Consider the following 27,367-nt stretch of genomic DNA (forward strand, 5'->3'; position numbering starts at 1 on the left):
GTACCATCTCTCCAGCCCCCAAATGCAGGATTTTGGAAGAGGAGTCTGACGATCAGTGTTTTTCTTACAACGTTTGCCAATGAGTTCATATGCATCCAAAATTAAACAATGTGTTTTTGAGCATTATACCAACTGGGCCAGGTGGATCATAAGGAAGGTGCAAATGCACCAAGAATCAGAACGAAGCAACGGGCTGAGATGGTGAATGGCAGCAGAGAGTCTCAGTGTCTGGAAAACTAGTGGGCGGTGGGGACTGGGACAAGGTGAAAAGAGGTTCCAACATGTGGCCCTCCATGGCCACAGGCAAGTTTGGACAACTGATCCCCTGTGAGAGGAAGTGGCCCAGGATAACGAAAGTCTTGGGTGCATGTGGAAATCCAATCCTGTGGTTTAGGTTTCTGTGTTGTTTTTCACGAAGACAAATAATGCATGACTTTTACATGTCTGGACTAATCATTCTAAAACTCTACAAGACCTTTATAGAAGGACTGGGTTGATATTAATGACTTTTAAACGCTCCTAAGGTACTCTATCTGATTTTAAATTATTGATATTGGGACTGGAGCAATAGCACAGTGGCCTTGCATGCGGATGACCCGTGTTCGATTCCCAGCATCCCATATGGTCCCCCGAGCACTGCCAGGAGTAAATACATGAGCCAGGAGTAACAAGAGTAACCCCTGAGCAACACAGGTGTGACCCAAAAAGCAAAAAAAAAAAAAAAATACTGGTATTAATAAAAATTATCACTATTTAAAAGTAATATGTGATTAATGAACATAAATTATTAAATACAGACAAACACTGATTTGCCCTATCTCCAAAATAAGAAAAAGAATGGCATATGATTTGATTAATCTTACAACAGATCCTATGTTCCCAACTGCAGAGCTATGGGCAACTGCATTATGGTGCCGTTGGTAGCTAAATAAGACAAACTAAGCTTATATAATAAGGAATGCCCTGAGAATTGAATTGTGTATCAGAGAAGTTGCGAGACCCTGAAAATACTAGGAGATGGAGAAGCTAAAATAAGCTCCCTGGGCAGGAGCCAGGGTGATAGTACAGCAGATAGCATGTTTGCCTTGCTTGTGGCCTGTCCGGGTTCGATCCCTGGCAGCCCATATGGTCCTCCCAGCCCCACCAGGAGGTGTCCCCAACTGCAGAGTCAGATATAACCCCCCAACCCAAATAAAAAATAAAACAAAACAAAAACGACCTTGTAAGATCTCCAGTCCAGAAAAACTATAGGGACTGCAACACGAGCCTCAGATATATACACAGGGCCGGGAAATAAATGAGAACAGAGAGAAAGGGAAATGGCTGACTTCGAATAAACCGCTGTTACCAAAACCATCTCTGTATTAGCTAATATGAAGGAATGAAAGAACCAGATTTGCAAGAGTCATTTTGTGAATTTACATGCTTGAACCATGGCAATCGGCAGAGCCTGGCAAGCTACCCGTGGCGTATTCGTTATGCCAAAAACAATGACAAATCTCACTGTGGAGACATTACTGGTGCCCGCTCGAGCAAACTGATGAGCAATGGGATGACAGTGACAGTGGCAGTGACAGTGCCACGGTAACAGTACCGACAGACCCACGGTAACAGTAAGCATTTTATCTTTTTTAGTCTCAGTAAGACCCATCATAAAATGCTCTTATTTAAACCCAGCCAGCCAATATGCAAATCCCCCTGAGTTATTCATGAGGCCCCTGCTGACCACAGATTTGCTTCCCGATTCTCCGTTTTTCATGCCTGAGGGAGTCCAAGAGGAGAGAAAGGCCACATTCAGGCCACCGGCCGGTTCAGCCCCTGGTGGTCAGCACTGAACACTCACGCTGAAACTGTCGCTGCTGGGAATAACCCAGGGGCTTCTACCGCAAGCCTGAAGAACTCGGGGAACCCTCCAAATCCCGTTACCTCCAGAAGCTGTCGCTTCCCTGACGCCTTCATCTTGATGGTGGACATGCGCTCGGCCAAGACGGTCAGCGTGGACTGCAGGGCCAGCTGCTCGGCAGGGTCTGACTCCGGGCACTCGGACACCAGCTCGTCGGCGAGGGAAGACTGCAGCTCACTGATCTCCTCCTGGAGCATCAGAATCTCATCCATCAGCGCCTGTGGGGAGACTGCGGTCACACCGGTGGGCTTCGCTCCTGCTGGACTGAGCCGCGGGGCACCAGCCAGATCTCCCTGACGCTGGATGGGCTCCCTGAGAACTATTCCCCTCCCCTGCAGAAATCACCAAGGAGCTGCTACTCTGCCTGTGACCAAACCCCAGGAAAGAGCCAATATTCAAAACTATGTGTCACCGCGAGTGAAGGGATGGGTGTTTGATCATTGTGTGACTGAAACTCAATCATGAAAGCTTTGTAACTCTATCTCAGGTGATTCAATTGAAAAAACAATAATAATAAAGTGTGTCACATGGGCCCGGAGCGATAGTACAGAGGGTTGGGCATTTGCCTTGCAGGCGCCAACCCGGGTTCCATCCCCAGCATCCCATATGGTCCCTTGAGGACCTCCAGGAGTAGTTCCTGAGTGCAGAGCCAGGAATAACCCCTGTGCATCACAGGGTGAGACCTACAATACCCCCACCCCCAAAATTTGTGTCACTAGGACTCTTATATGTAAAATCCACTTTGAATAATCTTCCTGTCCCCTTAATTTTGGGTTTTATCCTTCCTCTTTGATCTAAGAATTACTTGGAGGATATTGCTTACTTTTCATACTTTTATCAATACCCCTGTAACTATATGATATTGCTTTATGTTTTGATGAATCCGGCAAGATTAACAAAAGCATTCAGATTTTTTAAAAATCTGTGTCACTCAAAATGAGTATGTATGCATCTTGCAATTTTGCCAAAGGATCATCTGCAGAGGAAGTCTGGGGCAGACGTCATCAGAGAAGTCTACAAGTCCTATTGAAATAAAATTTACTGTTTCAATCTTCCACGTGGTGTCCCCTCACCCAACCCCCTGAAATATACCTGGGTCTGAAACAGTGCCATGCTCTAATTGAGTTATAGTGAGTAGGGGATTTGCCTTGCACACGGCTAACCCAGGTTCAATTCCTCTGTCCCTCTCGGAGAGCCTGGCAAGCTACCGAGAGCATCCCGCTGCACGCAGAGCCTGGCAAGCTACCCGTGGTGTATTCGATATGCCAAAAACAGTAACAAAATGGAGATATTACTGGTGCCCGCTCAAGCACCAGGAGTAAATACATGAGCCAGGACAACGGGATGACAGTGCTACAGTGCTACGTGCTCTAAGAAGGGAGAAGTCTCCTACATGCTCCACTGTCACCTTCTCGGTCCTTTGCTTCTCTATCCTAAACTGGCAGCGTCCTGGGCTTGGTTTCTCGGCTCTTTCCTCTCTCTTCCCGGTGTCTTTTGGGGAATGTCACCCTCTCCGCTGACTTGATCTGCTTCCTAATATCACGGCACTCAATAGATCCTGAATGGCGACGCTTGTCCTACATTACAGGCCTGGATATTCCATCCCCCTCCCCCACTTGATGGCATCTCCACCTCACCACGCAGCCAGCCCACTGGTCACATACAGTTGAACCTCCGACCCAACTCCTTCCCCTGCCCCATACACTGACTGAGCCATTCACCCCCTCACACCCCCTCAGCCAGCTGACACTCTCATTTATTTGGGGAATGAAGGGTTGGACTATAACCAGCAGTGCTTGGGGCTTACTCCTGGCTCTGTGCTCAGGAACTATTCCAGGCAGTGCTCGGGGAGCTACAGGGTACCAGGGGATGGAAGCAAAGGTTGGCCATGTACAAGGCCAGCAAGTGCGTCGACCCTGCTCCGTCTCCCTGTGTCATCTCGCCGGCCCCACCAGCCGACACTGTACTAGAATTGCTCTAAACTCATGTGCCAAGTCTTGGGCTGCCTGCTTACATTCTTTTCCTTCCCTTTATCTTACTCCCAAGTCATTCAAGCAAACTTTCCAAAAGGGAAATCAGGCCGGCCTTTAAATGCCTACTTACCTAGTGCCTGCAAAATAACCCTGGAACTCCTCACTGCAGGTGGGGTCTCCCCCTGCCTGCCTCTTGTCCCACACCCCACTACATTCATTTCCTACTGTTCTCCACCTTTATTACTCCAGGAACTCTCCCACCACAAACCCACTTGATCTGGCCCCAGGACCTTTGTACATGCTAGCTATTTAAGTCAGCATACTCTCCTTCCCATTCCTCATCCTTCAAATCTCAGGGCAATGGTTCCTCTTTCAGCAAAGCCCATCCCCACTATGAGATCTAAAGCAAAATCTTGATTCTTTTCCCGCTAGCCCACTCCACATCTACCAGTGTTTCATTCACCTGGCTTTTTGGTCTCATTCTTTCTACTTTACAATTTGCTCTTTGGATGGGTGCTTGCCAGATTAAGTTCCTATTCCCCTAGCGTGGGAGGTGCAATTACAATGTCAATTAAAGAAATGAAAGTCTTCTATTGGCCAAACAGTTCAGAGCCCCGCCCCTGTCAATCTTCGGGCATCATTCTAATCGTAAAGCTATCAAGAAGTATTCAATATTAAAGGTCCAAATACTGATTGGGGAGACAGCACAGGGGTTAGGGGTGCTTGGGTTCAGTCACGGGCATCTCACACCTCCCCCTTTCCCTAGCACTGCTGGCTGCATCCTCCAAGGTACGTGAGTGCCACAAAGTGTGGCCGTGGCAGACCTCTACCACAACCAGAATGGCTCTGGAGGTCCCAGGTATCCCAGGACCGAGGAGCACCTCAGCCCTCAGCCCTGAGCACTGAACCATGAAGCTCTTTAGACCTGGTACTGCCAGGAGCAGCCTCGGGGGTCCCTGAACAATGTTTGAGACCCCAACAGCCAAAAGTCAAAACTTAATATGCTTTCCCTTAGAGTAAGGATCATCATGAACAACTGATTTTTGTTTAGTTTTGCTTCTTGGGTCACACCTGGCAATGCTCAGGGGTCACTCCTGGGTCTACACTCAGGCATTACTCCTGGCGGTGCTCAGGGGAGCAAGCATATGGGATGCTGGGAATAGATTGGCCGCGTGCAAGGCAAACAAACGCCCTGCCCACTCTGCTATCGCTCCAGCCCCTGTCCAACTAATTTTTAAACTAAATCATCACACTGAAATGCGTCTGTGTCCCGGGAAACTCGTGTGCTGGGATGGACAGCTCTCTGGAGGCTTAGGGACCCTCACACCACCAGGCGACTGCCGCCCCATCAAGAACTGGCACGTGCCTGAGATGACAAGTCCCGGCAGCTCCTTCTCATTCCTGCCACCCCACAGCCCAGCCGTCAGGCATCACCATTTGGGCCCCGGGATCTATGGAACCCACCGGATGTTCCGCTTGCTGCCTGTCGTGGTGGTGAGCATCATGCATGTCGTCATACTGTCTCCTCTGGAGATTGTCTGCTACACGTCTGCTGCCCATTTTGGGGGAGACAGTGGCTTGGGGCCACACCCAGCCGTGCTCAGGGGCTACTCCTGGCTGTGTTCTTAACTAACACACCAACGGCTTCCACACCAACAGCAAAGGGGGACTTCATTCCTGCAGAATGACCTACAGCAGCGGAGTGCATCTAGGTCTCTGACTTGCTGGGGCCGGGAGAGAGAGCTGGAAGGGCCAACTGCTCTGCATGTGTGAGGCCCAGATGGATCCCTCCCCCTTCTTAGTCCTCCGAGCACAGACTCAGGGGTAGCTCCTGAGCACTGATGGGCGGGGGTCCCCCAAATCCAAAGAAGATCTTGACTTGTTATGATATTAAAAATTAAGAAATTTGGGGCTGGAGCTATAGCACAGCGGGTAGGGCATTTGCCTTGCACGCAACCAACCTAGGTTCGATTCCCAGCATCCCATATGGTCCCCTGAATACCGCCAGGAGTAATTCCTGAGTGCATGAGCCAGGAGTGACCCCTGTGCATCACCGGGTATGACCCAAAAAGCAAAAGAGAAAAATTAAGAAATTTGGGGTTGGAGCAATAGCACAGGGGGTAGGGCATTTGCCTTGCATGCAGCCAACCCAGGTTCGATTCCCAGCATCCCATATGGTCCCCTGAGCACCTCCAGGGGTAATTCCTGAGTGCAGAGCCAGGAGTAATCCCTGTGCATCGCTGGGTGTGACCCAAAAAGAAAGAAACAAAATAAGAAATTACTGTCCCTTCCCCACAAAGCTCTGCCTATGCCCATCTTTAAATTCAGTGGGGCAAAGAAAAAGCATGCCATAAGGCACTAATCCCCTGTGACCATCAAGGCCTAATCACAGGCCTAACGACACCCAGAACAACAGCCACAAGTTCACTAACGAAGTGCGCTCAGGTCTTAAAATAAAATCCATTGTACAATTTAGAGGGGATAACAGGAAAGGCCCTGAACTCCACCCAAATTCATTACATTTAAATAAGTGCTCAGATAAACAATGTAGAAATTAGCACCGCTCTCTGAAGAAACATTAGGACCAGGGAAACAGCCAAGCTAAGTTCGATTCCCAGCACCACATATGGTCTTGTAAACACAATCGAGAGTGATGCCCAAGCACAGAGCCGGAAGTGACTCCAAGCACCACCTATGCGGGCATTCCCACCCCCCAACCCCTTCAAAAAAGCAACCATTAATACTTCCAAGGGAAGTGCTTCTATTCATGTTTAGGAAACATAAAAACACATACTGGACTTTCTCACTTACATCATATTCGTCTGAAATTTAGAGATCATACAACAGTGCTAAGAAAAATTGCAGAGCCCTACAAAAACTAAGAACAGATTTGGACACTGATACCATTCGCTTCTCAAGAGTGAGGCTTTGACCTAGAATGTGTAGAATGTAGTTTTGGACAACAGGAGCTGCAGCGCTATGGGAAATTATACTCTATGTGCACGTTTTTTTCCCTCGGAGTTGAGCATTGATACAATAATGACTAAAGGTCAGTGCCCAGCAGTTATCCTTGATCGAGCGCCTTCTCTTCACGGTTGTCATGATGAGCTCTGGCACTCTCCACATATAAGGGTACAAGATAAAATCAGGGAGGAGGCCGTGGTGACAATTTCCTTCATTTCTAATGCAGAGAACTACCATGAAGGTGCAATTTTGATGTTTCTTCACTAAATCCCTAGAATAACCCATCATTCTGCTCTCAAGCCCACTGGTCTGTGTTTTCATACTCCTGGCCTAGAATGGTGCTGGGTGACTGGGTGCCAGCTTGCATTTTCAGCTAGGCACTCTGGAATGTGGGGGTGGGGTGGGAGGGAAGACCATCAGCGTCCTGTTTTCAGGAAGCTCTTAAAATCTGAGGGAGATGGGGCAAGGTGGTGGGGAGCTGTGATTAGACCTCGGCACTAGGAGAAAAGTGAGTCGTTACCCCAGGAGATGAGCAGCATGGAGGGAGGGTTTGGCCAGTGTAATCCTTCTCCTGGAACACCAGCTCCCAGGGAGCTGAGCATGGCACCTCTACCCTCTAACCCAGCCTGCAGATAATTCACATCAAATTCCTCTTGGATGTGGGGGAGGAGCTGTATGGAGCCAGGAGAGGGAGGGTCTCCTGACCTCCCAGACACCATGGAGCACAGCGTGCGGTTAGGGAGCAGGGCAGATGAACCTTGGGGAGCACCGCCTGGAAACTCAACCCTGAAGATGAAAATAGAGTTACCGCTGTCTATTGGGAAACTAATGTTTGTAAAAGAAGTCAGTGGAGACACTGGAACACTAGTATGGTGGGTAGGGTGCTTGCCTTGCATGCTGCCACCCGTGTTTGATCCCCAGTATCCCATATGGTTCCTGAGCCTGCTAGGAGTGAACCCTGAGCACAATAGCAGGACTAAGTTCTGAGAACCACCTGAGAGGCGGGGGAGAAGGAGGAGGAGGAAGAGGAGGAGGAGAAGGAGGAGGAGGAAAAAGAAGAAGAAGAAGGAGAAGGAGAAGAAGGAGAAGGAGAAGGAGGAGGAGGAGGAGGAGGAGGAGAAGGAGAAGGAGGAGAAGGAGGAGGAGGAGGAGGAAGAGGAGGAGGAGAAGGAGGAGTAGGAGGAGAAGGAGGAGGAGGAGGAGGAGGAGGAGGAGAAGGAGGAGAAGGAGAAGGAGGAGGAGAAGGAGAAGGAGGAGGAGGAGGAGAAGGAGAAGGAGAAGGAGAAGGAGAAGGAGAAGAAGGAGAAGGAGGATGAGGAGGAGGAGAATGAGGAGGAAGAGGAGGAGGAGGGGGAAGAAAGAAAGAAGCCAAGGAGCTAGAGAGAAATGCCATCAGAGTAGTTATTTAAGTCTTTGACTATCAGGAGGAATAGTTTGGTGTGGTCAATAAAGGTTAGTTTCATATCAAACTTTGATAGCACCCTGCCCAAAGCAGAATAGCTTTGAGATACCAGAAAGAGCTAGAGAAAGTAGTTTCACCAGACCAGATTAGCTTTGAGATAGCAGAAAGAGCTAAAGAAGGTAGTTTCACCAGAAAAAAAGATAAAAAAAAGCTAACAACTTTGATCTCTATCTTAACAAGTTACAAGAGTATCCAAAACCTAAAACCACTATTTCTCAATATGTGGTCTCTAAAAGAAATGACCTAAGAATTGTGTTATGCTAAAGTGCTCTAACTGTAAACAATGCAGTTTTAACTTCGACTGCACCTAGGAACAAGTAATCAAAACCAAGTTCTCTTGGGTTCTAAAATTATAAAGATGCAGTGGGGCTGGAGCGATAGCACAGCGGGTAGGGCGTTTGCCTTGCACGTGGCTGACCCGGGTTCGATTCCCAGCATCCCATATGGTCCCCTGAGCACTGCCAGGGGTAATTCCTGAGTGCAGAGCCAGGAGTAACCCCTGTGCATTGCCGGGTGTGACCCCCCCCAAAAAAGCTAAAATTATAAAGATGCAGAAGAAAGATACAATTTCATTCTTTCAGTTTGCTTGTTTGGGGGCCACATCCATCAGTGCTCAGGGCTTACTCCTGGCTGGACTTGGGGGACCATAAGGGGTGCCAGGGATCAAGCCCAGGCCAGCTGCATGAAAGACAGGCACCTTACCTGCTGTCCTATCTCTCTGGCACAGACATAACTTCATTCTGAAGGCTAATGCACTTCCCAGTACTTGAAAGACACACATATCACAGCATGCTTTTACAGCACCTAATTTAGAATCTAAAAATACCTTCCTCTTCTTCTAGCTCTTACCTGTCACATGCCCTTGATTCCTGCTTCAGGACAAGCAGTATTTCCATCTAACAGTGACTGAATATTCAGGTGAAAGCTCAAACCTCACCAGCCTGAGACCCGCATCTGATCGGGCATTACCGGCACCTTGCTAAAGCATCAGCCAAATCTTAATACACGCACACGCTGCATATGCACTTAAAATTGATGTATTTTAAACTTCATCGCAAGAAGCTTAGAGTGAACACTGCCACTTCTGCATGTAAAGCTCAGCTTCGTCTACCTTACGTAACTTTTTTTAAAAATGACTCGAGTCAGGGACAAGTGCAAGATTCTAACTTAGGATCCTTTTTCTCTAGCTGCTTCTGTGTCCCCTGAAATCTGAGACAGTTTCTCAAGTGCTATGAGGAGGCTCTATCCCCCACACTGGCTGTTTCTTAAACCAGCTAGCCCTGGGCTGGGGAGATAGTACTGTGGGTAGGGCATGTGCCTTGCCCGGGCTTGATCTGGTTTTGATACCCCTTGCCATACACTATATTCACACAACAGTTCAGAACACCATAAAAATAACTGGGAAACTTTGAAAAGAGAAAAAATAATCCTCCACTTTGTGTAATAAAAGTAAAATGCAGGCAATATCAGCGCACAGAGCATCTGTTACTTTAACGTCTGAATTTCCTTGTCTCGACTCCAATAGAACCACTAAAAATAGTCACCACTTGAAATCAGGTTTACTCTAAGCACTGATACAGTGTGTGTGTGTGTGTGTGTGTGTGTGTGTGTGTATGTGTGTGTGTGTGTGTTGGGAGGATATATTCTTTAGTCCCACACACATTCTGCCAGTTACAAGACTACCTATTTGGGACTGGAGTGATAGTACAGTGGGTAGGGTGTTTGCCTTGTACGCGCCTGACCCGGGACCAATCCCCGGCATCCCATATGGCTCCATGAGCACTATAATTCCTGGTTCCAGAGCCCAGGAGTAACCGATGAGCTCCACTGGGTGTAGACCCCCCCCTCAAAATCACCCCCAAAACAAAACAGATCCATCCTCTTGCTTATCTGCCAGAGACCCTAAACTAAACCCGAATTCTGCTTCTGCAAAAATTAAAAGCTTCATCTGGGGATGGGCTAAAAGCAAAACAAACCAAGACTCCACCTGTGTGATCACACAGAACCCTGCGGAGTTTTACCTGATGCTCGGCCATTTGGCTCTCGGGACTTCTGCCCTGCTCGAGGCTCTCGCTGAGTTTCATCTCGATCGCTTCCATTTTTGTGGAGATGGACTGGAGGGCATCCTGGTACTTCTGCTGGCGTTCCAAAGCTTCATAGAGCGTCCGCTGCTTCTCGCTGATCTGCGGAGAGAAAGGGCGATTACCAAACGCTTCCTGGAGCCTTATCTTGGAGTTTACAACACGCATTTCCTCACGGCTTCACCTCGGTGGCCCAACAGAGCCTCTTCCACCGCGTCCTGGATGTGCAACCTCCACGTGTGTGTTTCTTAAGACCATGGCTCAGGTAAGCAGCGGCGGGGGCGTTTCACCGAGGTCGTGTTGGAGACACTTACCACATTCTTTAAGGTTTCCCAAGAACGCTGCAAATCATCGAGTTTAGCAGTGGCAGCTGGTTCCAGTCCTGGCTCATACAACTCCTGCGCGGGAGAAGTGATGGGAAGAATGCTGGCGGGATCTGTCTGCAAGCCCTCGGCAGACAACGCTTGGTAATAAGCAATGTCCTGCGGGTGCAAACGTGGTGTTGGATTCACAGGGAAGACATTCAGGGCAACATCGCGTGGGCTCTGGGTACTGTCTGTCATGTGGAGCCATACTGAAGGTTTTGCTCCTTTTGCAGAGGGTGACAGGCTCAATATATTTTTGTGACAAGAATGTAAAGATCCTATCAAAGCAAGTTACACGTGCTCTATCTTGGGGTTTATACTGCTTACATGATCAAATTCACCAATATTTCTAAATTCTCTTATTCCACGTTTGGCAAAATGAAAATAAAAGGTTTTAAGTGGCATGCATAATTAAAGAATAATTAAATGCAACCCCCTCTACCCAGCAAAAGATACAATCTATTTCCTTTTTCCTAGGTTACTGGTTAATATATTGACTAAAGTTCTGAGTTACTTTTCAAAGTACTTGTAGGGGCAGAAAGATAATACAGCGCTAAGACACTTGCCTTGTGTGGCTGACCTGGTTCAAACCCCAAAATATCATGGTCCTCTGAGCATTACCAAAGCACAGAGCAAGGAGAATCCACTGAGCATCGCTCAGTATGGCCTCCATCCCCCAAAAAGTACTGGGTTAAATATATTTAAACCTATGCAAAACAATTTTTCAGGCACATATATTTGAGATTTGTGAGTTTCTTTTTTCATTAATAGTAATTAATTTAAAACACTTTAATTTAAAATAAAAAAATATAATAGGGACATGAAAGCCATTCTAAAATTGAAATAACAAAGACATTTCCTTTGTAATACTTAGAAGATAATGAGATAATGTGAATGATGAAAAAGCAGGCTTTTGAGTTATTTTATTTTTATCTTGGGGCAATGTCTGGGAAGGCTCAGGCGTCACTCCGGGCTCTGTGCTCAGGAATCACTTCTGGTGCTGCTCCGGGGACCATATGGGATGCTAGAGATCGAACCCAGGTCAGCCACATGCAAGGCAACTTTTTCCTATTCTACGTACCATCCCTCTGATCCCTTTTGAGTTGTTTTAACTTGGAAATTATATGTAACACTCTATGTGTTATTAGTATTGATCATGGGTTGCACTACATCAGGACATATAACTTATGTTTTCAGTTGTATCCATGCCTATTTATCTGCAGGTTAACAGAAATCGATTTAAGGAGTAATTCTTTTATTCTGGGAATTGCTATAATAAAGTTCATTATTTTGCAGTGGTACCCCTGCTGACAATCAGGCTAAGCCTTACTGAAAATAGTGTCTAGGTAGCAATAATTGAAGAAGATCGCTATCACTGGAGAAACCAAGGTTCCTGGGGTCTGGGGATCAGATGAGAGCTGAACAAGGCTGTCACAGCCGGAGTTTAGACAGCATAGAGCCGAGATCCCAGTGCAAATTCTCCTAAACTTCAGAGTTGGAACAAGGTGTGTTGTATGCTTCCATTCCCAAAGCTGCACCTTTCTGGGTAGCTTGAAGGGGTTCAGTGAGACTATACTGAGATGCTCTGAGACTTTGACCTATTTTAGCTTCTTGCTGAGGGTTCTAGACATGTCACCAACCTTATGGAGAACAGGGTATGAGGCCAAGGTTCCTCCTCTCGAAGGACCCTGTGACCAAACTAAGTAGATTATCTGGGCATTCTCCAGCTCTGGTGGGGTCACACCCATCCACCTTCCTTCAGTCCTCCACACCCTTGAAAGGCCACTCCGCCATCAGTGAATTGGTTCAGCCCCCTGTGTACTTCTCTGTATCTCGTTACTTCCACCCTTCTTTTGTCAATTCCTTTGTTTCCTTTGCAACTTTACTCTAAGCTGCATCTACTTGGAAAATCCCAGCCATGACTCAAGGCCACATTTCCTGAGTATATCTGCATAGAAATACACATAACACACAACTTAAACCATCAAAGAGATTGTTCTGAAATTCTCAAATTTCCCAAACTCTGCCTTTAAAAAAAAAGATTCAGCCCTCCCCCTTTTTTCTTTTGCTTTTTTTGGGTCACTCCTAGCAACGCTCTGGGTTTACTCTTGGCTCTGCACTCAGGAATTACTCCTGGAGGTGCTCAGGGGACCATATGGAATGGAATCGAACCTGTGTCAGCCACATGCAAGACACCCTACCCACTGTGCTATCGCTCTGGCCCCAGACTCACTTTTATCTTCTGTTTGCCAGCTTGCTTAGGAATAACAGTCCTACTTATTTCCAGAAACCTATTCACTTGTGCTTTTTCAAGGACTCTGGCCCCTAATATCTTTTATCTCTGCTGACATTCTCATCAGCAGAGAGCCAAATCTTCTCCACAAGAGGAAAATACTGACACTATTTTTTCCTTGTGGGGATAGGATACATTATAAATACCCACAAATAATCATGTGAATACACTCACAACACATATTTTCAGTCATCCTTTCTTCCTCTTCTTCCTCTCACCTCATTGTTCAGTTGATGAAAAGAGTAGTCTACACTGGATGTTTTCTCACTCTTAATCCACTTCTGACTACCATCCTGGGTTTCAATTCGAATGACTTCTCTGAAATTGCTCTTGCCATAATCTTAAATACTACTTTTTCATATTTTTCAATGAAATAAAAATAATCATTTTATCTCTTTTCCGACTACCAGTCTCAGAGCATTCAATATGACCAACTGTCAGATTGGGAAAACAATTTCTTTTTCATTTCTCTTCTTCCCTCTCCCTAGTTACTCTATTTTCCTCTTTCATAGTTTGTTTTTTTCCACTCATGTTGCAATGTTAGACTCACACAGCCATTTACACGCATCTAACTGCAGGCTCTGTAAGCACAAGATTAAAACAAAAAAATCCAGTCTAAGAAATAAATTAAGCAAAAAAACAAAAAGTTGTCAAGTATTCCATTGTTCAACAAATGGAACTTTTACCCACTCAAGCTATAAACTTGGGACGGGTTCTCTATTTTCTTCCCTCTCATGCCACCCACTCACAGAAGGATGAAGAATCTATTGCACAAGGTCCGGGCCACAGCAAGGACCCCAGTGTTCATTATGGAAACCACTTCCTAATTCCCAGGATGCCAACAGGCATCTGCGGGGCGACCTCTGCTTCTCATAAAGTTCCCTGGGCTCAGGCAGTTGTGAATAGTTTAGATTTTCCTCTTCATGCAGAGACTCCTGAGCAATCCAGACTTGCGAACTCTCTGGCAAAGCAGAAGTTTGTAGGACACTGTATCTTACACAACACGACTTTAGGAATCCTAACAGAGAGGAGTGTGTCTCCTTTTCGGCAGAGGTGAGGCCGTTCCCAGGCTGTTTTATGCTCTTACATCACCTGCCTGGACCGAGGAGGCAATTTCTGTTCCTAAGGATCAAGCAACGCAACCCTGGTGATGAATTTGCCAATTTCCCTTGTACTTGTTAAGAGATGTGCTCTAAAACTCAGTTCTGGACATTTTAGCACCCTCTAGTTTGAGTTCTGTTCTATGAACTTCTGGACAGAGTTCAAGTCCTTTGGCATGTGTGTATTCCCCACACCCCTCTTGGCCTTGCTCTGCCACCTTCCCTCCTCCTCTAAATCATGTTCCTCCAATGACACATATGGTTGTAGTTCCTGTGATGAGCTATTTTCCTTCCTTCCTTCCCTGAAAATCCCCCCATCACTCTACCAGCTTCACTTGCATTCCTTTCCAAGTAAGGGGCATTCCTGAACCTACTCCAGCCTGAGATGGGGGCTCACTCTGTGTCCGATGAACTTCTCGCATCCCAGACACACTGTGCTGTGCTTGGAAACCGGGAAGCCAGTCTCTATGGTCATCCTAATGAACTGTACATGTACACGAGACACCTTTGTAAACTGTGTGTTTTTTTTTAATGGAGTCCAGTCTAGCCGAACAATGGGGATATATATACTCTGAGGAATGCACCATTAAATGATTTTGCCATTGTGTGAATCATACAAATCTAGATCATGTACCTACTGCACATTCTGGCTGCATGAATGTTTAAGCAACATGATTGAATATATGAAGGCTAAGACTCTTAAATTCAGTGTAACCATGCTCAATCAAGTGCTGCTGCAAAACATCCTCTCCAAGACCTGGAATAGACTCAACTGTTACAAAAAATTGTGTGTGTATGTGTGTATATGTGTGTGCATATATATGTGTGTATGTATGTGTATATATGTGTGTATATATGTGCAGGTATGTGTGTATATGTGTGTATGTGTGTGTGAATGTGTATATATGTGTGTATGTGTGTGTGAATATGTGTGTGTGTGAGAGAGAGAAACTTATTGGTCAGGAATTACAACTCCTGGTTTGTTAAAAAGATTTGAAAATATATCACCTTCACTATAGAAATAATTTAGGTCTATTAGAGGATAGCATTGATCTAATAATCTAAATTAATCAATCCTCTAAGCACTGATTGACTAATGGCAATATTCTGTACAGAAAGGAATCATCCTTACAAAGAAACGGCCCTCCCGTTGATGACATGCCTTAGTTATAAGCCATATGATGAGATTTTTAAGGAAACACATTTGGAAAACTACAGTTATGCTTAATTTTTCAGTTTTATCACTTGAATTGGGAGATTCCCAGAACACATGAGCGAAGGTGGAACTTTCCTTCAGCTTAGAGAGATTCAGCTTAGATCCATTCAGCTTAGAGAGAAAAAACGTGGGACCGAGTCTAAGTTCCAGACTTGGAGTTCAGTGCTCCACAAAAATCACCCATCACTTTTCTCAAACCTCTTCTTATCAACTCTTCCGAGAAAGTTTGAGCTGCCTTCTGGGAGGATCCGGCAGCCAGCCGTAAATCCTGGGGCTGCCTACTCACTTCTATCCTCCACAAAGCTAAACTGTTATCACATTTCAGCTAATAGCTACTGTCACTGAGGGAACACCGGGGCGGTGGGGGAAACCAGTTAGTTATATAATGGAGATCTACTTACACAAGCAGACAGCACAAAACCCTTTCTTAAAACAGCTGTGATGTTATACAGCTGTTACATCTAGGGGCTCCTTCCAACAGCTGTGCGCATTCTCTACTGTGGGCTCCCGAGAACAGGAATTTAGAGGCATCCTAGTGGGTCTTCTCAGTTTCAAGAAAACACTGATAAGCCCAGCACAGCCCTGGTCAAGCTGTTAGCCCAGGAAGTCAACCTAACTCCAGGAATGTTAGGATTCCTGAAGTCTTACAGTATATAGAGTAAATTCTATATACTCACAGAATATAGAATTTGATGTGGCCCTACCAATGGGACATTTCTATGGATGATCTCAAACTCAGAAATAGCTTTCTGTGAAAAGACTGTTGGGTATAAACTAAATCAAGTCGTTTTCCCTAACTCGTGGCCTCACAGACAGTTAATTTAACTAACGGCGTGATTTAATTACTGTTTTCCCATGCCTAAGATGGGAAGGCGCTTAAAAGGGATTAAAAGGAAGCATAACCTCATTCAGGAGTTTAGGGAATGCTGAATTCTGACAACTAAAGAGTAATAGCTGCACATTTCATCAGCCATGGGGCACCTGCGTCCTAAGAAACACACTTCATGAGAAGTTGTGTCAAAATTGAGAGCTTGAGGGCTAGAGAGAGCATTGGCTTTGCACACAGATATTGCGGTTCCATTCCTGGTACCATATACAGATCCCTGAGCACAGGAGTGATCCCTGATCACCGAGACAGAAGCGAGCCCTGAACAGAGCCAGACAAACAGAAGGAATTAAAATTTTAGATGCGGGAATGTCCTCACACCTTGTCATCTTAAGGCCCAGGTGCCCTGCTCAATTTGAACATTTGAAGAACATTTTTCTATTTTATTAAACATTTGGTGTAGAATAAAATCATCTGGTATATTAAACAGCTGATTACGGTCACATTCCTCGGATTCTATTAACATCTGTGAGCACAGAGAAGGCCAGAACTCCAAAGGCTAAATAATGTGTGTGTATTTCAAATCAGAATGTAGAAGGCAAATTCATAAGTCACCCAGAATTTTCTACACTTAAAAATTAAATAAAACATTTCAAACAATTTTTAATTGTGGATCTATTAAATAAAACAAAATGACAATTTCCTTTTGTGGTGCCTGCTATTATTTGTCTCGTGACCACTTTCTTTACTCCATAGAAGTTGAGGGATTCAATCGCTGCTGTCTTGTTCTTTGTGGCATCTCTGACACCCAACATAAGATTTTGGGCTAACCAGATGCTCAGAGAGTATTTGGTATATGGACGTATCAATAACTTACTTGGAGCAATAAGGATTTTCACTAAGAAACCTCCCTTAACGAAAAGGTTTAATCTATTTTATCTTACTCCTTGAGGACTTCTTTATTACAATTACCCTAAAGTGGAATGTTTCTATTTAACAATAAAAATAGGATTAACTGATAAGATAATTTCCATTTAATCCATTTTTCTTAATAATAACTGTCAACTTCTTTGGCCCCCCTCCCCTTTTTATTTGCCATTTTGGGGATTGAACTCAGGTCCTATTGCACACAAAGCAATTTTTTATTACTACTAATTATTATTACTACAGAATTACTACCTGGGCCCTTATTTTTTTAATTTTACTTAGGCTAAGAGAAAAAAAAAGTACTACTCAACATGCACTATATTATTTGTTTAACATAAGAGCATTTCTTTGATTTCTCTTCAAGGGCTTTGTGAAAAGGTTGCAATATTCTTAATTTAATATGTTCCATGCTGAATGCATAATAAAATGTGGCTGTATGTATACACTGGTCAGACAGTCCTTATATTGATCATAGTTAGTAAATAAAATAAAAGTAATGACATGAACAGTTATCCATTTTACAAGTTGAAGCTAGTAGTGTCAAAACAATGTTTAACAGTGAACATGGTAAGAGCACCGTGCTATATTTCGGTCACTAACATTTCACCTTCTGCTCAGATGCAGGACTCCATTAGAGACCACTGGCAGCAACGGAAGCTGTAATGCTGAAAAACAGGGTCTTTTCTCACTATTAATCCCATGACCTAAATTTTGCTCATCTCCTTGCCAATAGCCCAGGAGAGACGGCGTATAGAGCGGGCTGTGGTCAAACACCATCCAATGCAGTGATCACACACAACAGCGTGCTGCTCCGAGTCCAAGTTTCCCCGCTAGAGTCTGGTGGCAAGAGTGAATGGAGTTCTGCATCCGCCCAGAGATCTTAGCTAGCAGTGCCAGTGGGCGGTACCTGGTTAACAGAAGCCTCTGGATTAGCCACAGGTGAAGGGGAGCGACAGGCAGGTGGAGAAGAAATCTCACTGTTGGTTCCCTCCTCCCCAGACTCCTCATTGACAGGTGACAGCAAAGTGTGACAGCGACCTGCAGTCACCTGCCACATAAAATGCAACCCAAAGGACATGAAACTCCATTAGCGTTGTTAACCAAAGACCTGGCAAGGCACAGGTCACAACAGAAATCACACAACAAACGTCAGAATGGCTGAGGCCAAATGCACAAAGGGATTCTGGGTTAGTATTTAGAAGTGCTGCACGCTGTGAGGTTAGATTAAGATTAAGGCGGGGGGGGGGAGGGGTGATATCATCGTGTAGAGACAACAGGGGCTGGGGGTGCAGGCACACTGAAGAAATTTACTATTGAGCAAATGTTTCTTGAATTGATAGTTCTAGTCTGGATTGCATCTTCATCAATAACTTAAAAAAAATCAACAGTTATACAGGATAAAGGACAGGCAGGTCTATGAAGTCAAACTTTCAGTTTGGCTATAAAACGTCTTTCACAGACATCTCGGCTTCCAAATAGTCCCCATGAGAAACACACTGCAAACTTAACAGAACACCCCCAAAGTCGAAGGGGGTTCACGTACTGGCTAAGGCAACTGGCTAAGGCAACATCTAGGTGTGGAAAATATGTAGTACCCGGGGAAGCGTTGTACTTGCCAAAATAATGCATGCATTTTCCATGCAAAGTGCGGGAGGGAGAAATAACCATTTTTAAAAATCGCAGAATAAATGCAACGTATTTCTTTCCATGCAAAGTCCCAACCCTGGACTTTCTCACGTTGTCTTTTCAGTGATTTTTCTATTAAACATTGACAGAACAGAATACACAAACACCCAGTTAGCCACTGTGGCCTGGGCTGGGGCGCCCCATCCCCCCGCGCGCGAGGGGACTGTGCAGGCATTGTTTCTGCGGCTCCGGGACTCCGTGTTATCACTGAAGAAACTACAACCCGGGGCCACCTTTGGCATGTGAAGTCATGCCAGGCGTGTCGCGCACACAGCTTGCTTTCCACCGCCACCGTTTACACAGTGGCAGCGACCGGCCTGAGCCCCAGGGGTAGGTTAAGGACCGCCCGGGAGCTCGCCTGCAAGGTCCCTAAAAATACCCCCCTGCACGCAGCGGGGAGGGCGCGGGGCAAGAAAGGGAGCGCGCAGCGGCGGCGCCCGGCCAAGCCACCCTTGACCCCGGCTTACCATGACCACAGAGGGGTGGGCTGAGGTCGCGGGGAGGAGCTCCCCGGCCAGGTCCTCGGCGCCTTCCGCCAGCCCCTCCACCTCGGTCACCGTGAGCAGCATGGTGGCGTGCTTGGCCTTCATCGTCAGCATCTTGCACTTGGAGTTCAGGGAGGCGATCTGCTCCTGGTAGCCCTTGATTTTCTGAGCCAGCTCCTGCGGAAACATCGCCCCCCGCACCCCGCCCCTCGGGTGTCAGAGCAGCATCAGAAGGAAACGGCCCGAGTCGCTGTTCATCTTCCTCCCGACGCCGGCCAATGAGCGGCCAGCGCAGGCGGCAGGATGTGGACGGGGCTGCAGGGAGCCGCCCGCCCGCCCGGAAGACCGGCGGGGACCCGGGAGCCCAGAGACGCTCCTTGCAAAACTTAAAAAAAAAAAAAAAAAAAAAAAAAAAAAAAAAGCGGTGCAAATCGGCCAGCAATTCCAGCCTTTGGAAATGAGACCGACTAGGAACTGCATGAACACTGGCCGGGAGCCCGCAGCACGCAGCCGCTCTCACCCACGGCGTCTGGATGCCTTGCAACCTCCCCAGGTCAGCTCTCAACCAGTTCCCGGGAGCTGCTCTGGCCAGGCAAGCTACACCAGGCACAGACAGGACACCTGAATAGTTTCTTTGCATGCGAGCGATTTCCAAAATAAAATTCTGGATATGCATCATCCGAGCTCCCCTCTCCGTTTGCTTCCCAGTGTCTCAAGCGTTCCGGATTCTCCCAGAGGACGCTTTGGGTTGAAACGTAACGGCTTTGAAATTCAACTGCTGCTGGAAATTGTTTGGATTTGGGGGTTCCTGGGGGGTGTTTTTCTTTCTTCCCCCCAGAGGGACGTTTTAAAACGTTTACCCAGACTTACTTATTCAGGGAAACACAAGGCTCTTAAAATGTCTTTTTAAATTAATCATCTAAAATGTGAACTAAGGCGTTAGTTACAACTCTCTTGCTCCAAAGATTGATCTTTCCTGCCAGAATCCAGGCCTGAATGAAGGGCTAGGAGTGAGCCTTGAGCACAACCTGGTGTGGCCCAAAATAAAAACAAAACAAAGGCAGAAACCAAGCTGTACATTTCATAATATTATGCTAAAAGTAGAAGTTTTCCTCTGCCCCTCCCCCCCAGCTCCTTTGCCTGGAAGTCTGCCATTTAGTGTTTAGACAGAATCATTTTCTCTCAAAGACATTTAGTTTCAGGGGCTTTAAAATAATGGTGTTTTGGTTTTTGATTTGTTTATTTGGTTTTGGTTTTGGGGCCACACCTGGTGCTGCTCAGAGCTTACTCCTGGCTCTGCACTCAGGAATTACTCCTGGCAGGCTCAGGGGACCATATGGGATCATGGGGCTTGAACACAGCTGGGCTTCATTCAAAGCAAGAGCCCCATAGGATCTTTCTCGCCCACCAGTATCTTGACTTCCAATAGAGTACAGGAATTTCCAAAGCATGTGTCCACTCTTGAAAAACATGCATCTATTGAATATATGCATGCACTGCACATATTTATCTCCTGAATTTCTAACTGAATTTATGACTTGCATATCTAAGTATATCATTAAAATCTTTTAAAGGACTTAACATGGTAAAACCATGATTTTATCTTTCAGAGCAGCCAATATTTAAACCTAATGGGGAATTTTTGAAAATAATAATGACTAGCTTCTGACTGCGTCTGGTCTAATACCTAACACTGGACACTCCAGAAAAAAATATTTGCTTAGAATTAGTTAACACATTGATATAGGAACAGGGATCAGCTGGCAAGGCGCCATGATACTGTGTTAGGTATGGGACAAGTCAGAAGCTTCTAAGCACACTCCACCCTAGGGCAACATGCGAGGACTCCAAAGTGGCTGTGGCCAGGCCCTTCTGCCCTCTGGACTCCAACACGCTGGTCACTCTGGGGCAGGATCCACACTAACAGCAGCCCCCGTTTCTTTTTCTGTTGGTTATTTTTTGGCCCTCACTCAGAGGTGCTCAGGGATTACTCCTGGCTCTGCACTCAGGAATCACTCCTGGTGGTGCTCAGGGGACCGTCTGGGCCGCCAGGATTGAATCCAGACTGGCCGAGTACAGGGCAAACACCCTACCCGCTGTGTTATCTCTGAGGCCCCAGCAGCCCCCATTTCTAAATCAGAATTCTCGGCTTCACGGGGCATCAAACTTATGTGGCTTCTTTGGTGAAAGGGTGGTTTGGAATTCCACTTCCAGGCAGTTGGCTTTACTGGGAAGCTCATGGCCCTCTGCCCTGGTTTGTTTCCCCAGGACTCTTCCCTGGAGAAATGACACTCTAGAACTTTCTTCTATACACCTCATTCGGCCGGGCCCCTTTGCCTCTGTGGCCTGGTGGCCAACACCATACAATTGAGATAGAGCAATTGTGAACCTTAAAACTAAGGGCTCCTGAGTTCCCTATTCCCAGGGGACTTGGGAAAAAGAACTAGCAGCATTAGAGAAAGGCGAAGTCTCAGGGCCAGTATCGCCGCTGCAGGCGGCTGCTGAACTCAGGAGCAGGGCGGTGTCAGGGGAAAACAATGGCACATCCTGGGCGAGTCCCTCCCTCTTCAACCAGGGGCAAGATTGGGGCCAGAGAGATAGCACACCTGGTAAGGCATTTGCCTTGCACGAGGCAGACCCAGGTTTGTTCCGGTGCAACCCCTATGGTCCAGGAGTAACAGCATCAGGACTAAACCCTGAACCCTGAGCACCACAGGGTGTGGCAGACCCCCCCCACACCAAGATAAAAGGGGGCAAAATCTTTTATTTTTATTATTATTATTATTATTATTATTATTACTATTATTATTATTATTGCAGAGAGTCTCTTGCCCGCACGCTTGGCTGTTCTTCCCCAGGGCCCCTCAGAGGAGATGGGCTCTAGCTTCCTCCCCACCCGGAGCAGAGCTCTCAGCAGCCAAAGACCACCGGAACCTAGCTACAGCCATGTTCGAGGCCCCTCTCCACACGTTCAGACAGGCCTCACGCATGAAGGTACTGGCAGAGGAACCCAGGTGTGTGTAATCCCATCAACAGCCCAGAGAGAGACTTAAAAGTAAGCTCTCAGAAGAGATATCTTTAGCCTACTTCTCCCTCTGGGAGAAACTGGCAAGCTTCTGAGAGTTTCCTGCCCACATGGGACAGCCTTGCAAGCTTCCCATGGTGTATTCATATGCAAAATCCAGTAACAAGCTGGATCTCATCCCCCTGACCCTGAAGAGCCCCCAGTGTGACCTCATTGGGAGACTTCTAAGATGTCAGGGAAAGGAGGAATGAGAGGTTACTGAGCCTGCTCGAGAAATCGACGATTAACAGGATTTCATGATCGTGATCATGATTATTATTATTACATGAAAGCTTTGATAATTTATTATGGAAAATGGGAATACTTTAGAAATGAATGAATTATCAGCTATTATTGGGTGAAGTTAAAGTAATCCAGACCCACGTCAAGATAAAAATTCCAGCCCCAAAGCAGACTGAGTGGAAATGCAAGAAAAAAACCATCTTTTGAACTTTCGTGTTATCACCAGGCAGACATCCCCGGCTCTGCACGTTCCTTCCTGTGTTTGTTGGATGCCTACAATGACCCTCCTATAGGCGAACGTCATTATTAAAAGGAAAGTATAGCATAGATCGCATGGCAGAAAGAACTGATGCTGAGCACTGCAGGGAGGGGAGGGGCAAGGTCACACATGGAACCCCTGCACCCTCAGCCTCCTTGTGAGCTATGGCATCACCAAAGATTTCTCCCAGCAGGGGAAAAACCATGGAATTTGAAGTCAGATACAGATTAGAATCTGAGTTTTATCAGCAGCTAGATGGGGGGAATTTAGGAAGATGTTTAAAAGCAGGGTCATTGTCCAAAAGTACAAAAGCATGAATTTTCAAAAATCTAGGCACTGATGTATTCGTGGCAGCATTATTTCTTATAGCCATGACATGCAGACAGTAACAATCTGCCCTGTCGCTGGATGTAGTGGATATAGATGCAGTATAAATAACCTAGAGGCTTCACAAATAGAAGATAAAGAATCAAAGTAAAAGGGCAGATAACATCAAAACCAGCCTAGTGACAACAGAATGATGGTTTTCCAAGGGGGAAGGAGAAAAAAGTGGGCAAACTGGGTAAGGGGTCAATAGAATAATGATGGAACTCCGGGCACTATATGAGGTTCCAGGGATTGAACCCAGGTCAACTGCATGCAAGGAAAGCTCTATACTATTACTCTGACTCCTGGCGTTTTCTATTTTTGATTAAAATGTCATTTTTTGCTTTCCTTTCAGTAAAATAAAAATGATGAAAAGAAAGACTTTTACTCCTTGAGTTGCTATGAAAGGCAACATAAAACTAATTTGAAAATGATTTAAAAACATAAAGCAAATTTTGTCATGATAATTATTACTCCACACAAGAGTTGAAAATATATTTTTTCTCCACTGTGTATGTACTATTATGTACTATATACAGTTTTTTAAAAGTTACAGCAGAATTCTAGACCTGACAAAATGAAATGGAAATGATTATAAAATGAATTGGTAATATATAGTCTAATGCAGTGGTTTTCCATTGCTGGTCTGCTGATACAAGAAAAGTTCAAAAACCTTTTTTGGGCCTAATGTATATATTTATATAATTATATATTATATAATTTTACATTATATAATTTTATATTATATAAGCTGTAGTTTCAAATATTTGCATCACACTTAGACTGAATCAATCAATGGTTCAGTGGCATAAGAGGAATTGTTGGCATAGGTGATACCTTCAGGGTCTGGAGCGATAGTGCAATGGGTAAGGCACCTGCCTTCTACATGGCTGACTTGGGTTTGATCCCTGGCACCACATATAGTCTCCAAAGCTGCATCAGCCGGTGATGCCTGATCACAGAGCCAGGATGATGCACTGAGCACTTTTAGGTGTGAGCCCCAAACAAACGGAAAGGTGATATCTTCAGTGTAGGAATAAATAAGGATGGAACATTTACTTGAAATATTTTGAAAATCATATAGAAATGGTGGCTACATTGAATATGACAAGAAATTGATTGGGAATTTTTTTTTGCTTTTTTTGGGGGGGAGGCACAGCCATAGATGCTGTTATGCCACAAGGGTTACCTCTGGCAATGCTTGGGGGACCATGTGGGATGACGAAGATTGAACCTGTGTCAGCTGTGTGCAAGGCAAAAGCCCCCCCCCCCCTTCAGTCCCCTACTGAAGAGGGAAGACAGTTACATTTTACATCCCTAAAAAAGGCAACAATTGAATCTTCTGAAAAACTGTTATATTTGATTTGGAAAATTATTTTGTTGCACTTATCACCACAAAAATAGAACTTCTAGAAGAATAAATGAAGCATCAGTCTTAGCACAGAAAAACAAGACACTCTGCTTCTCTCTCACCCCAAACACCTTCTCTTTGGTAGGTGAGGGACACACCCAGCAGTGCTCAGGACTTAAACCTGGACCTATAATCAATGATCACTCCTGGTGGCCTCGGGAGACCCTCTGGGGTTCCAACCCGGGTTGGCCACGTGCAAGGCACTCAAGCACCCTACCCAGTGTAAAGTCTCTCCACCTCCCTGCCCTGCAGGCACTAAACCAAAACTCACTGCAATGAGCTGCAATGAGCTGATGTCCAAGGGTCAGCAGAGAGGGTCAGGAAAGGGAATGGACTGCTAAGTACCAATGAGCTCACTCTGAGTCTCTGACAAGGAAGGGGCCAAGATGGTCATGATGTCAGAGGAACAAGGCAGGAGGCACATTTGGGAATGGGTAAGATGCTCATGAGTACAATCTGGGAGACACAGAACAGGGCCCAAGCTCTGGTAGCAGGAAAGGAGCTGCAATGAGCATACTCAAGAGAGCAAAATGATTTTCTCTTTGCTATGCAATATCCCTTTTCTTCAAAGGGGCCATCAAAGTGGCCAAGCTTTGAACACTGATGTTTCTTGCAGGCTTTCAGCACAGGAAAGGGCTTATGTTTCAGTGTGTTCACTGTGACCATTCTGAGCACGGGAGACAGGGAGGCCTGATAGACCTTTTTTCAGACACAAGGTGTGAGGAGGGTTTGGGATCAAGAGGAAGACTCTGGTTCCCGGGTCTTGCAAATAACTGCATGCAGTAGGGGCCAGGCAGGGCATCCCCTCTCTCGCATCCACTGAAAACCAACCACGCAAGCTCACTGAGCTGGAGTCCTGGTCTCAGTGGGGGTGGGGGGGGCAAAGGCATTTCATGCTTACCTCGTGCCGGGAAATCTGGGCTTGCAGCTCTTGGATGTTACTGCTGGCCACGGGTTTATCCTCGATCTCTCTGTGAGCGCCTTCGATGAGCTCCTGGAGGTGCTGCATCTCCTGCTCGTACTGTTCGTACTGTACCACAGCCTCCTGGAGAAACACATATGATCAATGTTATATGTCACAGTGCCCGGGAGTCTGGCCTGCCTGTGTATCCTGGCAAACTAACCATGCGGGGAGAGCCCTCAGAGCATGCAAAACCTCAAGTTGACTCAGTATCTGTGACTCAGGAGTTCAATGGTACAGTCTTCTCTCTGCTCTTCATTTGATATGGGGCTGGGTGGGTCTCAGAAATGGTCAAAAAAAAAATTACTTTTTTGGTTTGGTTTGGTTTGAGGTTTGGTTTTTGGGCCCCACCTGGTAGTTCTCAGGGGTTAATCCTGGCTCTGAACTCAGGATTGGCTCCTTGGTGGGCTCCGGGGACCGTCGGGGATAATGGAGATCAAATCCAAGGCAAGCAAGGCAAGCGCCACTGTTCTATTTCTCTAGACTTCTAAAAAAATTCTATATATATATCCCTAAGATCCTTGCTTAAGTGCTGCTCTAGGGAAGAAAAATGAATTAAGCATGATTATTACCTTGGGGAATTTACTCCAGTAAAGTGCAAGATAACAGTGAGAGTTGACCAAATTGCTACTGGCATAATGAGACTTGCAAAAGCTGATGTAATTTTAGGAGAAAAGATAAACTAGTAGCAGAAAGGAGTTGCAAAGTCAGCATTACCATTTATTCCCAGTAAATGGTTTCTCTTTTATTGGGCAGAAGACTACAACTTACACAGGGGCCTCATTTTCAGGCAGGAAAGTACATTTTATGCATCAGTAACCTGAAGTGGGTAAAAGAATTTCATACCGCCACTGACAAAATTAAGTTCCAGAGTTGAAGAGGATCCTCAGGTGAATAGTAATAGATGAAAACATGAGAACATAAGGTTTATCCTTACATGTTTTCTTTAGGGGAAAAAAACCCTCACTCAAAGACAGTTTTCACCAAAGGATATTTTTATCACGAGCTTTCCCCAGGCTTTTGTGGGGGATCCAAATGAGAACGCTTTCATCTCCTTATTTTATATAACCACAACAATCTGTCAGCTCGAACACTCGGGGTAGCTCGCGATGGCTGAGCCCACACAGAGCTAAGAAAAGCAGCCCATGAGTCATGTGGGGCTGCCGAGCTGGCGAGCTCGGCGGACGGCGGGGCCGGGTGGGGTGCGGGCGGGCGGGGGCACGTGCCTGCATGATGTTGCATTGCTGGATGGCCGAGTGCTGCAGCCGGCTGGCCTCGTCCTGCAGGCGCAGGGCGGCGTGGCAGAGGGGCAGGCTGGTGACCACGTCCTCGGGGAGCCGGAGCGCGCTCTGACACAACTGCACCGCCTGGACCTTGGGCTTGAGCGATTCCATCTCAGACAGCAGGTGCTGAAAAGAGCGTGGGCGCGTCTTTCAAAACTTGTGTATTTCATAGTATATTTCATAAGCAAAAGACACCTACTGGACTGCAGCTCTGTCACAAGTTAAAAACATTTCCTAGGGAATACATATGCATAAACATGCACCTATATCATATTCACATGCACACTATATATATATATATATATATATATATCTTCCCCACAAGGAAAATATATATTAGCCCACATCTTTTGCTAATATCACAGTTCAGGAATCTTTTTTTTTCTCTAACTGACTAATATTTTATTTATTTATTTATTTATTTATTTATTTATTTATGGCTGGAGTGATAGCAGAGTGGTAGGGTGTTCGCCTTTCACGTGGCCGACCCGTATTCGAT

General features: G+C 45.9%; 1 protein-coding gene across 17 annotated transcripts in view; it reads right to left on the reverse strand.

The window, feature by feature from the left end:
• Positions 1-27,367, reverse strand: part of SYNE1 (spectrin repeat containing nuclear envelope protein 1) — a 561,745-nt gene that overhangs the window by 180,860 nt on the left and 353,518 nt on the right. For 14 of the 17 annotated variants that reach the window (XM_055134197.1, XM_055134196.1, XM_055134206.1 and 11 more), the window contains 7 exons: positions 26,812-26,994; positions 25,526-25,669; positions 19,264-19,458; positions 18,018-18,158; positions 10,698-10,865; positions 10,324-10,485; positions 1,927-2,121 (listed from right to left, as the gene is read on the reverse strand). In XM_055134197.1, coding sequence (XP_054990172.1) covers positions 1,927-2,121; positions 10,324-10,485; positions 10,698-10,865; positions 18,018-18,158; positions 19,264-19,458; positions 25,526-25,669; positions 26,812-26,994 — 1,188 coding nt within the window. The remainder of the gene's footprint in view (positions 1-1,926; positions 2,122-10,323; positions 10,486-10,697; positions 10,866-18,017; positions 18,159-19,263; positions 19,459-25,525; positions 25,670-26,811; positions 26,995-27,367) is intronic. The other 3 variants (XM_055134203.1, XM_055134207.1, XM_055134205.1) reach the window with 3 other exon arrangements.

The sequence above is a fragment of the Sorex araneus genome, chromosome 4 (assembly GCF_027595985.1).
Source record: "Sorex araneus isolate mSorAra2 chromosome 4, mSorAra2.pri, whole genome shotgun sequence".
In the NCBI taxonomy this organism is placed as follows: Eukaryota; Metazoa; Chordata; class Mammalia; order Eulipotyphla; family Soricidae; genus Sorex; species Sorex araneus.